This window comes from Chelon labrosus (assembly GCF_963514085.1).
Source record: "Chelon labrosus genome assembly, chromosome: 6".
In the NCBI taxonomy this organism is placed as follows: Eukaryota; Metazoa; Chordata; class Actinopteri; order Mugiliformes; family Mugilidae; genus Chelon; species Chelon labrosus.
The window spans coordinates 22,474,857-22,487,727 of record NC_140342.1 but is presented as its reverse complement, the minus strand read 5'-3'; the positions used below and the strand labels follow the sequence as shown (position 1 = coordinate 22,487,727).

The 12,871-nt window shown below is 39.2% G+C and overlaps 1 protein-coding gene across 1 annotated transcript; it reads right to left on the bottom strand.

Annotated features, from left to right (window-relative positions):
* Nucleotides 1–7,626: 7,626 nt before the first annotated feature.
* On the bottom strand, nt 7,627–12,221 carry LOC311489023 (uncharacterized protein). Its single transcript, XM_084545917.1, has 4 exons — nt 12,159–12,221; nt 10,111–10,419; nt 8,700–8,743; nt 7,627–8,085 (listed from the first exon to the last, which is right to left on the bottom strand). The coding sequence occupies exons 1-4, from the start codon at nt 12,214–12,216 to the stop codon at nt 7,927–7,929; spliced, it is 570 nt and encodes a 189-aa protein (XP_084402043.1). The 5' UTR covers nt 12,217–12,221; the 3' UTR covers nt 7,627–7,926.
* Nucleotides 12,222–12,871: the final 650 nt, after the last annotated feature.

The following is a 12,871-nucleotide window of genomic DNA, read 5'->3' as shown; positions in this document are numbered from 1 at the left end:
CGTAGGTGGAAATATGCAGACCGGGTAACGTTATTGATGTGAGATTGAAATGACAGTGAGCTGTCGAGGATGACACCCAGACTCTTAACTTGGGGGGAGGGGGAGATTAAGGAATTGTCGATTGTGAGGGAAAAACTGTCAGCTTTGGAAAGTGTGGATTTGGTGCCTATGAGGAGGAGTTCTGTTTTATCACTGTTTAGTTTTAGAAAGTTTGAGGTGAACCAGGATTTTATTTCAGATAAACAGGTGATGAGGGAGGAGGGAGGGAGGGTGGAAGTTGGTTTAGTGGATAGGTAGAGCTGGGTGTCATCCGCGAAGCAGTGGAAGTGAATATTGAATTTGCAGAAGATATTGCCAAGGGGGAGGAGGTAGGTGATGAAGAGGAGGGGCCCCAGGACAGAGCCCTGGGGCACACCTGAAGTAACAGGAGAGGGCTGGGATCTGAAGGACTTGAGTTGGATGAACTGGGTACGGCCTGAGAGATAGGAGTGAAACCAGTCTAGGGGGGTGTGAGAGATGCCAATGGAGGATAATCTGTTGAGGAGGATAGTGTGAGAGATGGTGTCGAAGGCTGCAGTCAGATCAAGGAGGATGAGAATGGTCAGTAAACCGGAATCAGCTTCCATGAGGAGGTCGTTAGTGATCTTTAAGAGAGCGGTTTCTGTGCTGTGGCGGGGGCGGAAACCAGACTGGAATTGTTCATATAGGCGGTTGTGAGATAGGTGGGAGTGAAGTTGAGTGGCAACAGTTTTTTCAAGGATTTTGGATATGAAAGGTAGATTGGAGATGGGGCGGAGGTTATTGTAGTCATTAGGATCTGAGCCAAGCTTTTTCAGTACAGGGGTGACAGCAGCAACCTTGAAGAGTGGGGGAACGATTCCAGTGGTAAGTGAGGAGTGGATGATGGCAGTAATGAGGGGGAGCAGAAAGGAGAGGCAGGATTTGACCAGAGTTGTGGGGAGGGGATCCAGTTGGCACGTGGATGGCTTGGATTTCCGGATGAGGTCTGTGATTTCGGAAGCGGACGGGAGTTTGAAACTGGAGAATAGATGACAATGGGGAAAAAGTTCAGGGGAGGAGAGTAGTGAAGAGTTGGAGTTTAAATGATGGTGGATTTTGTGGATTTTCTCGTTGAAAAAGAGTGACAGGGAGTTGCAGGTATCAGTTGAGTACATGTGGGTGGGTAGAGAGTCAGGGGGTTGGAGAATTTTGTTGAGCAGGGAGAACAGTGTCTTGGAGTTTCCTTCATTAGAGCTGATTAGACCAGAGTAGTAAGCAGATTTGGTATAACAATATAATGAAACAAAGTTACGCACAAGCTTCCACTTTTAAGAGCAAAGACAATGAGGACTGGCTCAGAGGCAGAAAGCAGATAAGTTGGGGGAAATATGGATAATATTTTCAGCCGAATTGAACAAAAAATTGCAGCAACTGTAAATGACCGTGGAGATAACACAACGACGTCATCATAACACAGCGGTTTTGGAAATAAAATTAGAACGCCAGTAATTTTAACTAAATTGTAATAAAGTTACACAAGACCCACAACATAAATAACAAAGAGCATAGGCTCAGGAACAGATATAAAAAATGAGGATCCATCTGACGATTTTCAAGTGCAGCGCAGCTGGCTCTGTTAGTTGCGCATATACGGTGCGTAGGAGAAGATAACAACTTCTTCTCCGCCATTGCATTTTTCATCTCGCGCACCCCCTAAGTAAGACCAAAGAAAAGGTCACTGTAGTCATGCCACTATGCACAGTGGTTGAGATCTAGGAGACTGATCTCTGCAGACCTCATTCTGATTCTAATGTTGTTTGCATGGAATGCACATTTTACCTTTGTGGCAAAGGCTGATTAAAACTCATTGTTCAAATAAATTCTGTTGTGTATCATTTTCTTTTTTCTGTTGTGTAACATTTGCCATTGCTAATGACATATACAGTAATCTAGCATACTTTCATTAAATAAATCAATTTAAGCTAAAATTTAAGAGACTATAATTAGGCTATACTGAGCCTGATCTATTTGTACCAGAGATTTTCTTACCTTTTAGAAAAATGTCACCTGGGGTAAAACTCCCCCTGCAACCCTGATTTGCATTTGAAGTGGCCTCCCTCTCCTAGAATTAGGAGGAGGGGGGTCATGGGGGATGACCCACGTCAATTTCCGACCATTCATGGCAGTTTTTGGCATTGCCTGCAAATTGCCGTGACCTGCCATTAACCTGAACTTTCATGACAATCTACAGTGCCACATACTGACGAAAATCCCACTTTTCATGCAGTGTGACAGTGTATGAGGTTGCCCTCTCAAAGGTAGAAAAGTTGGAAAGAATGATTAATTCATCTATCAGAAAGTGGCTCGGTGTCCCACGCTGCTTAAGCGGTACAGCCTTATATGGGAAAGGCATTCTGGAGCTCCCAGTTACCAGCCTAACAGAGGAGTTTAAGTGTGCTAAAGTTAGACTGGAAATGACTCTCACTCAGTTGAAGGATCCAGTGGTTAGGAGTGCAGTGCCCACTGTTAAGACAGGGAGGAAGCGGAACCCAAAAGAGGCAGTGCAGCAAGCACAGGCAGCTCTTAAGCATAGGGATATCATAGGTCATGTACAGCAAGGGCGTGGAGGCCTAGGGCTGTGTGCAGGGAAACCTCTGTGGAGCAAGGCATCAGCAGTAGAAAGAGAAAGATGGTAGTGGAAGAGGTACAGAAACAAGAGGAAGCAGTTAGATGCTCGAAGGCAGTGTCGCAGGCTAAGCAGGGTCAGTGGGTGAACTGGGAGAGTGTGGAGACAGGGGCTACTTATCATGTGCTGCCAACTCCCCAGAACCTAAACCAATGGGTAGCTGAGGATGCTGCCTGCCCACTGTGCACTTGTGTCTGCACACTTAGCCATATTCTGACAGGTTGTAAGGTTAGTCTTTCCCAAGGATGTTATACCTGGCGTCATAAATCAGGTACTGAAATGTTTAGCAGCTGCAACTGAGGAAAAACGGGTGAATGTACATGTACATGTAAATTAACAGAGAGAATAGATGCATTAAGTTTGTACGGGAGGGAGAAAAGGCTGGACCAGCAGGCATCAGGCACAACACGGAACAGCTAAGAGTAGGAGGAGCCTGGGAGATGAGGGTGGATTTAAATGGACAACTGGTTATTTAAATGGACAACTCGGTTTGGTTTGTGGTTCAGTCCGCATCAACGGGGCGAATCACGGTAGATTTGTTTGCTTGCTACGTGGTTCAGTCCGCATCAACGGGGCGAACCATGGTAGATTTGTTTGTTTGGCTCGTGGTTCATAAAAGGACTAGGCTAATGATTGAAATATTAGTTGTTGATAGACACTGAATGGTGAGGGAAACAGGGTTGTGCAGTGGCAGTGTGGAGGGGGGTGACTCCAGGATGCTGGAATTCACTGTTAAGCCTTCTCGAGGTGTCGTGGGCCTAACTTAACGAAACATCGGTGAAGGGAGGTGCCCACTTGAAAACCCCAATGACATGCTGCATACTGCTGTTGTTTAGGCCAGGTTCCTGATGTCTTCATGTTGCTTGGTAGCTATGGTTAGCTGCTGAGCGGGCCATACAAGCCAGCAGCGTTATGTTAGCTTATGTTTCACAATGTTTTAATTATCCTCTGCAGCTCTGTGGGCTTACAAGCCAGCAGCGTTTACTTAGTTCATGTAGATTGTAGGTTAATCGTCATATCACATGACCGTAGGTTTGGTAGGGTTTCTGAGTTGAACAGGGCCTCTAAATGTGTTTTGCCTGAGATCTTGGCACAAGGGATTGTAAAATCTTATCCCGTGTATTACTGAATTGAAGCTTTACAGCAACAACATTGCATGGCATATTTATAAACATTACATAGTATTTGAATGTGGGGGCAGCCAGTTTCCTGATTTCCTGATTTCTTGACTCTCTGACCTTTCTGAATAATCTGCAATAATAGGGTGCAATAATAATGTGCAGCAGGCTACTTCAAATAAATAAGTGTTTGGCCCAAGTCCCATCCACTAACACGGCATCACGGAGGAGTTGGAGCTTATGAGCTATACTGCAGCCAGCCACCAAGGGGAGCTCTACTTACTTTGGCTTTACTTTAGAGGAGCTGTCCTGTCATCCATCTTTAATATACAGTCTTTAAAAATAAACAGACCACCTAATCAGAAAAATCAGGAATTCATCAGTGACTTGTGTACAGAGGATTATCCAACAGATGCTCAAAGCTCAACTGTAATAATTGCCTCACATTTCTTAAGCTGTTTCTACATTGAGTCCAAATTTCTTGCAAGTATAAATAATTCTAATCTCACACAGACACACACTATAAAGTCTCCATATGTGATGTTTTATAATGTAGGTGATCACAAGTGAAGGATTCTGAGAATGAATGAGCTTAAAGCAGCACATAGACTAGAGACTCTAAAACACAGGTGCTTGTCTGAACATTTGCTGTTTCTAAAGAACAGCTGTAAACTATCATGAATACTATATACAGAAGGGTTCAGCATTATTAATGAGTAAGGCAGGAGGTAAAACAGACTCATCTTTCTAGTTTGTAATTCAAGATATTATAAACATTTGGACTTACTTTTTACTCTCTTACGATGATAATAACATGCAGCAAGAATTATAAAGATGACAACAACAGCTATCACTGTTGCACAGACGATGGCAATAACATGGAGGAGGTTGGTTTCAGAGTCTGTACAGAAAAAAAAAAGATTAGAAAATGATGCCTGGTTTCAGTCACTCAACATAGTTTAGCATGTACTAGTGTAGCATCGTGTCTTGGAGGATTAAACCTTTAACCAACTATGTCCTAGAAATTAGATTTAAACAGTAAACTGTTTTCCCAGTTACTCTGTGGTGATGAACAGAAATATAGATTTTGTCCAGAGGTGAACAGTTTAAGTCTGAACTCACTACAAGTGGGTATTATATTACAAGACTGAATATTTTTGGAGAAAACACAAACAAAACACAGTGACAGTGGACAATTTTCTCAAAGCACTGGCTTAGCTTCTACACAAGTACTTTTGAATACACCGATCAGCCACAACATTAAAACCACTGACAGGAGAAATTAATAACATTGACCATCTTGTGACCATTCAGTGTTCTGTTGGGAGACTTTTGGACCTGGCATTCATTCGTGTGGATGTTACTTAAACATGTACCACCCACCTAGACCAGACCAGGCACCCCCACCCCATAGCAATGACACTCCTTGATGGCAGCAGCCATCCCCAGCAGGATGCAGCCTGACACAGACACACACACAAAAACACTGTAGGAACAACTAAAAAAACAAAACATGAAGAACAGCACAAGGTGTTGGCCTGGCTTCCAAATTCATTAGATCCCAAACTGATCAAGTATCTGTGGCATGATCCACAGAGGCCCCTCCCCTCAAAGACCCCCACTGACAACATCCTTTCGCCAGACGCCACAGGACACCCTTAGAAGGCCCATGTCCATTCTTTGATGACTCACAACTGTTTTAAAGGCACAAGGGAGACCTACACAATATTAGGAAGGTGGTCATAATGTTATGCCTGATCAGTGTATCTACTGTAATTAAACGTAATTAAAGATAATAACTGACATGAAAAGTAAAGCTTTGTCTCATAATAAACTACAGTAACTACTGTACAGTATATTTGTGGCAGCTCAACCTCACATGATTGAGAAGCTGATGGTAACTCCACAGATATTAATAATTATCATGTCAGCTGTTGGTTGTGAAGGATCTGGAGTTGAACTTGGCAGCTCTGTTGACCACCTATAAATAAATCTAACACATCTTGCTGGGAAAATATATTTGTCATTATTAATTTACCTTGTTGTTCCCTGAGAACAGATGGATCATAGCCACTTCTTTGGTTCAAAGCAAGTCACAAGAAAGCAGCACAAAGTGACAGCTACATTTCTACAAGAGAGGTTGAAGGTGCAAAGTTAGCATGATGAGCAGAGCCACGTTAAAGGGAAATAATCCAGGATTAGATGTCATGCTACGTAGTAGACACGTATTACAGCTATGCATCCAGCTTTTATTTTTGGTAATTCTGTGACTTTATAGAAAATAAAAGTCAGGTTCATCATGTGTTACATTGTCAGCTTGGAATCAATGATATATCTATAGCAACACAGTCAGTGAAGGCACCACAAAATATGTTCTCCAAAAGTGTTTAATGACACTTTAATGAAGAACATTCACGAGTTTAACTCAAAGCAATACTTTCAACCTTTACAGCAACAACATTGCATAACATATTTATAAACATTACATAGTATTTGACTCTGGGGGGCAGCCAGTTTCCTTATTTCCTGATTTTCTGACTCTCTGACCTTTCTGAATAATCTGCAATAATAGGGTGCAATAATAATGTGCAGTTGGTATTTTTCTCTCTAAGAATGTGCAATAAACAAACCATGTGCAATTGCAATATTTATGCAATAACAAACCACGTATGTACAGTCACAATATTTATATATTTGGGGTTTATTCACCGTTTTTCTATCCAATTCGTATACATGTATGTCTGACAGTGCGATGGAGATGTCAATTTCCCTGCGGGAACCTCCCAAAGGGATCAATAAAGTTGTCTATCTAGCTAATAACTTGAATTTTAAGTGGAGTATCCAGTCTTTAGAAAAATACTGCGCTGAAAAATAGTTTTGTTCAAATACAATATTCTTTGAATGCAGTCGTGCTAGGTGTAACCTAAACTTCGAGTATCTTAAAAAATATGAAAAACTAAACAAAAAAAAAAACACTTGAAATATAGTAGATGATAAGAATACAGCAGCACATACATTGCTTCTGATTACAATAACAGTACAAGGCTTTCTAACCCTCATCCACATGTAGGAGCATCACTTTGTTCATTGCTATCAGGACAACAACATTGCTTCATAAGAAGCATGGATTTGATTCTAAAAACTTTAATTTCTGGTTCGGCAGTCTTTTAATAGATTTCCACGGAATATCACATCACCATCTCCTTACAAATATCACAGAAATCTTTCCTCTAGCTTCCACATACATCATAAATTAATTCAACCTTCGGAATAAAACTGTGCAACAGTAAAAAACAGCATGTGGTAAATATGCTGTATGTTCTTTTGCAGCAGTATAAATAACCGATATAAGTTGACACACAAACATTGAGTATCTTAAATACCATGAAAAGGTGTAAAATATGAAATGTGATAGGAAATGAGAATACTGCAGCATATTACTATCTTACAGTGCGTTGGCTTCAAGCCCACATCTATATACTGTAAATTATTTTCTGTACAATTCAGGACATTTATTTTGTCCAGTTGTGCTCAACACAACACATTCCTTTATTCTTTTTGTTCTTTGAAATGTATAGATCAGTTTATTTAACGGACGTTTATGAGGAGCTTGAATTTGAACTATGGACCTTCCATTTAATAGATTTCAACACAACTACATGTTAAAATGTGCTTATAAATCACAACATAATTAAATTTAAATTGTATGTGTTAAAATATTATTTTTAGTTCAAACATAATCTTTGGTAGCAGTAACTTTAGCTTTGAGCTTAACTTCAAGTATCTTAAATAATATGAAAAACAAAATATATAAAATATCAAATGTGATTTGTTAATTCAAACCCACATCCATGTACTGTAAACAGTTTTGTGCACAAAGTGGAACAATCATTTTGTTAATTATTGTAAACATAACATATTCCTTCATTGTTTTTGAAATCATTTTGAAAGTTGTTCACTACAGTGATGATCCTGTTTGCTACTCTTTTCTTTGGTTTGATGCATCAGTCTAACTTTAACATCTACTGTATGTACAATACTATGAAGCCCAGATCATGTCAGGGCAAAGGTTATGTTAACACCAGTATGTAGAATATATAGAGTATATCCTGATGATTTCTCTCAGGACATGAAAGGCCTTTCTATTGTTGCATATGGGCTCTCTGGTGGACTCTTGTCTTTAGTCTTAGTGGATCCTTTGGGTCCAGTATGAGGCCCAACCAAGCTGTAGGTGAAATCATCACCTGCTGAACGCTGATTCAGATTTTGGGTGGTTTCAACCTTGAAAAAGAAAAAAAAAAAAAGATAGTCGACATATTCAGCAAGGGTTCAATCATCTGTATCCTTCAGAAATTAAACTTTTCTGTGACCATGACAATAAAAGACAATGAGTGCTTATAATGACTGCTCTCGTGGTCCTACGGAAACACTTCTTGAAGGTCGATGATTACAAGATGACAACTGGTAGTCATCACAATGTCACATCCTGTTTTGATAGTATCAAATAATTAACTAAAATAAATCAGAAAAATGCACAAAATGACAGAAACCATTCTTGAAAAACATTCATTTGAAGGGCACTTAAGTGTTTTAGTTTGGCCCAAGTCCCATCCACTAACATGGAGGAGGTGGAGCTTATGTCCTATACTGCAGCCAGCCACCAAGGGGAGCACTACTTGCTTTGGCTTTACTTTAGAGGAGCTGTCCTGTCATCCATCTTTAATATACAGTCTATGGACCTGAGGTCAATTTGATTAGAAGTCATGTCCACAAACAACAAACAGACCACCTAATCAGAAAAATCAGGAATTCATCAGTGACTTGTGTACAGAGGATTATCCAACAGATGCTCAAAGCTCAACTGTAAAAATTGGCCAATAAAACCTGACACTTACCTCAGGAACTGCATACACTGTAGTTTCTGTGTTGTTTCTGACATCTGCTGGACAGAGATGAAGAAATTAAATGAATGGTGATTAGGTTTATATGTATTTTTTCTGTTCAGACTGCAGCCGTTTCTGTGACTTTACTGTATTTTTTTTTTCTTAAGCTGTTCCTACATTGAGTCCAAATTTCTTGCATGTATAAATAATTCTGGGTGGCACAGTGGGGAGGTGGTTAGCACTGATGCCTCACAGCGAGAGGTCCCAGGTTCTGGGCCTTTCTTTGTGGAGTTTGCATGTTCTCCCTGTGTCTGCGTGGGTTCTCTCCAGGTACTCCAGCTTCCTCCCACCGTCCAAAGACATGCTGGCTGGGTTAAATGGTGATTCTAAATTGGCTGTATGTGTGAATGGGTGTCTGTCTCTCTGTGCTAGCCCTGTGATAGACTGGAGACCTGTCCAGGGTGTACCCCGCCTCTCGCCTGATGATGGCTGGGATAGGCTCCAGCAGACCCCGCGACCCTTAACAAGACCAAGCGGTCACAGAAGATGAATGTATGTATGTATAAATAATAATTCTAATCTCACACAAACACAGTATAAAGTCTCCATATGTGATGTTTTATAATGTAGGTGATCACAACTATCATGAATACGTTGTGCAGAAGGGTTCAGCATTATTAATGAGTAAGGCAGGAGATAAAACAGACTCATCTTTCTAGTTTGTAATTCAAGATATAATAAATATTTGGACTTACTTTTTCCTCTCTTATGATGATAACAACATGCAGCAACTATAAGGCCAACAACTATCACAGTACAGACAATGGCATAAATATGGTGGCGGCTGGTTTCACAGTCTGTACAGAAAAACAAAAAACAGATCCGAAAATGATGCCTGGTTTCAGTCACTCAACATAGTTTAGCGTGTACTAGTGTAGCATCGTGTCTTGGAGGATTAAACCTTTAACCAACTATGTCCTAGAAATTAGATTTAAACAGTAAACTGTTTTCCCAGTTACTCTGTGGTGATGAACAGAAACATAGATCTTTTGTCCAGAGGTGAACAGTTTAAGTCTGTACTCACTACAAGTGGGTATTATATTACAAGACTGAATATTTTTGGAGAAAACCCAAACAAAACACAGTGACAGTGGACAATTTACTGACAGGTTCTGTGTCTAAATGTCTTGACAGATACCTTTATTTAAATTTAAAATGAGTTTAATATAAATTTATATTTTTAGGAAACAAAATTAGAGAACACGTGTCTTTTTTTGCATCTCAGTTGCTCAATTGAACCCTAATAAGAACAGCCAAACTTGAAAGGCAAAACTACTAATCTTACCAAAGATACTGTATGAGGAGGTTTAGAAACATGACAGCATATGTTCTCTGTCAGTGTCTGAAATGTTAAGAAACCTACCTTGAACTGTGACGTTGTATTCAGCTAATGTTTGTTCATCTTGACTCCCTGTCATTCGTGCTGTATAAACTCCACTGTCTGCATCTTGTAGATTCTTCAATTTCACTGAGTAATTTTCCACAGAGAACTCAACCCTTCCAGTGTAACCTTCATAAACTCTTGGTCTTCCACCAGGTGAATATGCTACTAAAACATTGCTTGTATTAAATTTCCAGACAAGAAGTATAAATTCCTTTGGATCATTATCCATGACTTCCAGAAGTACATCATCTCCTCTCTTCACAAACACAGGAGTCACAGCACTGGACCCTGTAAAACAGTAGATACATGATAATGAAATTAAAGATCAATCACAAATACTGTATTCCTCTACCTAATTTCCAACAGAATTTTGATCAGTTAAAATGATTATGTACATTTAGGTCATCTGGATTTGCTAATGATTATGATTTTTAGCTGAAAATGTCTTTACCTGCTTTGACTCAGTGTGAATTTATAACAAGTGACAGTGAAATGAAGAGGTCAGTAAAAGTCTTTATATAATTAACTTTTTCCATCTGTCCATTCTTTCTCTTCTGGAAACCTCCTCTGGACTTTCTACAGTCTTCAGTCTTCAAATTTATGCAATTTAATGACTAAGACAAACTTAAAGTTGTCTCAGTGTACTGTGTATTATTATCCCATGTCTTTATTATAATCAAAATCTTCTTTATAGAGTTTTGTCAGTTTATCTTTTTTTAGCTGAAATAGTTCAGTGAAAACCTCTTCAGCATCAACAACCACTGATGTGTCAGCCACAAAGAAACATGCAAACAAACAGGAACCATGTCAGTTTGTTCAACTTCTGCTTTACAGCAGACATGTGAGTACTGCATGTATGGTTGGCTCGTTACATTGTAAAGCCTTGTTATTTATGACAGTGTTATAACACGACATACTGAGGGCCCTGGTTGGGAAAATAAATTAAAAAAGGAAGTTGTTTAAAATTAAAATTCTACGGCATTGAGTCTCTAAGTAACAGCAATCATACTACAATATAATACAAATAGAAGAGCATGGTTCATCTGTATGTTTCAGGTGTGTATTGCTAAAATGTCTAAGAACATTGTAGACTGTCTGTGTACTTCCTTCATTACAATATAACTCTGTATAAAGAATTAGATACGTGACAGGCTGCCACTTCACGCAGCGCCGAAGTGATGTTTTACTATTTAATGTGGTGGCCCTGAGCCTAATTATATATTATATATTTTTATAGAGATAAATGTGAAGGAATGTAAGCTCATAGTTAAAACTGTCTCAACATGTTGATTACAGTATTGGAAAGAAAAAAGTGTAAGAAAAGTACTGTTTGAAGAAAATCTAATACTATTTATATCGATTAGGCAAAACATTATGACCACTGACAGGAGAAGTGAATAACATTGACCATCTTGTGACAATTCAGTGTTCTGCTGTGAAACTTCTGGACCTGGCATTCATTCATGTGGATGTTACTTAGACATGTACCACCCACCTAGACCAGACCAGGCACCCCCACCCCATAGCAATGACACTCCTTGATGGCAGCAGCCATCCCCAGCAGGATGCAGCCTGACACAGACACACACACAAAAATGCTTTATATAAAACCTATGTAATATTTAAGGTGTATGATAGTACTGCCAGTAAGTCAGGAGATGAAGTGATAATGGTTATAAAGTTCTAACTTTAATTTTGTCATGAAAAACTAAATTTGTTGTGGCTCCATTTTAAGCCGTGAACCAGGGAAATGGTTACACTCTGTTATTTTATATTAAATTCTTAGACAAGACAAACTCCAACAGAAACATGTCTCCTGTCTCTCAAGGTACAGGATACAATGTACTATGGACATATAGTACTTTAATATCTAATATTACATAATTTTCACATTTCAACATTTACTGAGCCTCCTTCCTCCTCTGCACGCTATAGTACAGAAATATAGTAAAGCAGATTTTAAAATACAAAAAGATAAATAAAAAAAATACAAAACATCAACTATTAGTACAAAAATAAGATTTTACCTTGACTTTGACTTGAATACAGCACGAAAACAGCCAATAAGAAAAATACATGTGCCATTTCAACACTTGTGATCCAGTTTAAGGAAGCGCACAAGTCAGGTCATCAGAGTGAATGGAAAAAAAAAAAGAGGTTCCTGTTTAATATATTCTACAGGCGTTAACAGTCAGTGAGAGCAGAAGTGTTTTAGCTTCGTGGTTACCCTATGAAAGATGCTGTTTGCAGGCCTCTAGTTTGTCAAACTACAATGGTGAGATGATCCACTATTACACTTCACGAGCAAAACAGGCTACAGTCATGATAACCTCATAAGTTAAACTCATAAAAAAAGACACATCAAGTTAAACAGATGTATAGATAGTTAATTTATTTATCCCAAGGGAAATTCGTTGTCCAGTAACTTCAGCACATAGAAAAGATATTTAAGATTATCCCTCTCCCTAAACTCGTATTTAGATCAAGTCAGGCTACTCTAGGCTGGAGGAAACAGGTTAATTCATTAGGAGTCCACTTAGCTTACATACTTTAATAAAGACACCGACATTTTAGCTGTGCAGGTTGTGCACTTCAGGAAGTGTGGATGACTTGAGTCGAAGTCTTTCACAGAGCAGATGTACACAGGTGAAGCAAAACTATTTCAGTTGGGCTTTAATCAGTCATATGACATTGCTCAAAAATATAAGTGAGGTTTATGTGTATGAAGTGTATGTTTAGC

Excerpts from the sequence above, each read along its gene's own strand:
- LOC311489023 (XM_084545917.1), bottom strand. The coding sequence starts at position 12,216 with ATGGCACATGTATTTTTCTTATTGGCTGTTTTCGTGCTGTATTCAAGT. Across the intron at positions 10,420-12,158 it reads GTATTCAAGTCAAAGTCAAG|GGTCCAGTGCTGTGACTCCT; the intron begins GTAAAATCTTAT and ends ACTGTTTTACAG. Across the intron at positions 8,086-8,699 it reads CAGTGTATGCAGTTCCTGAG|GTTGAAACCACCCAAAATCT; the intron begins GTAAGTGTCAGG and ends TTCTTTTTCAAG.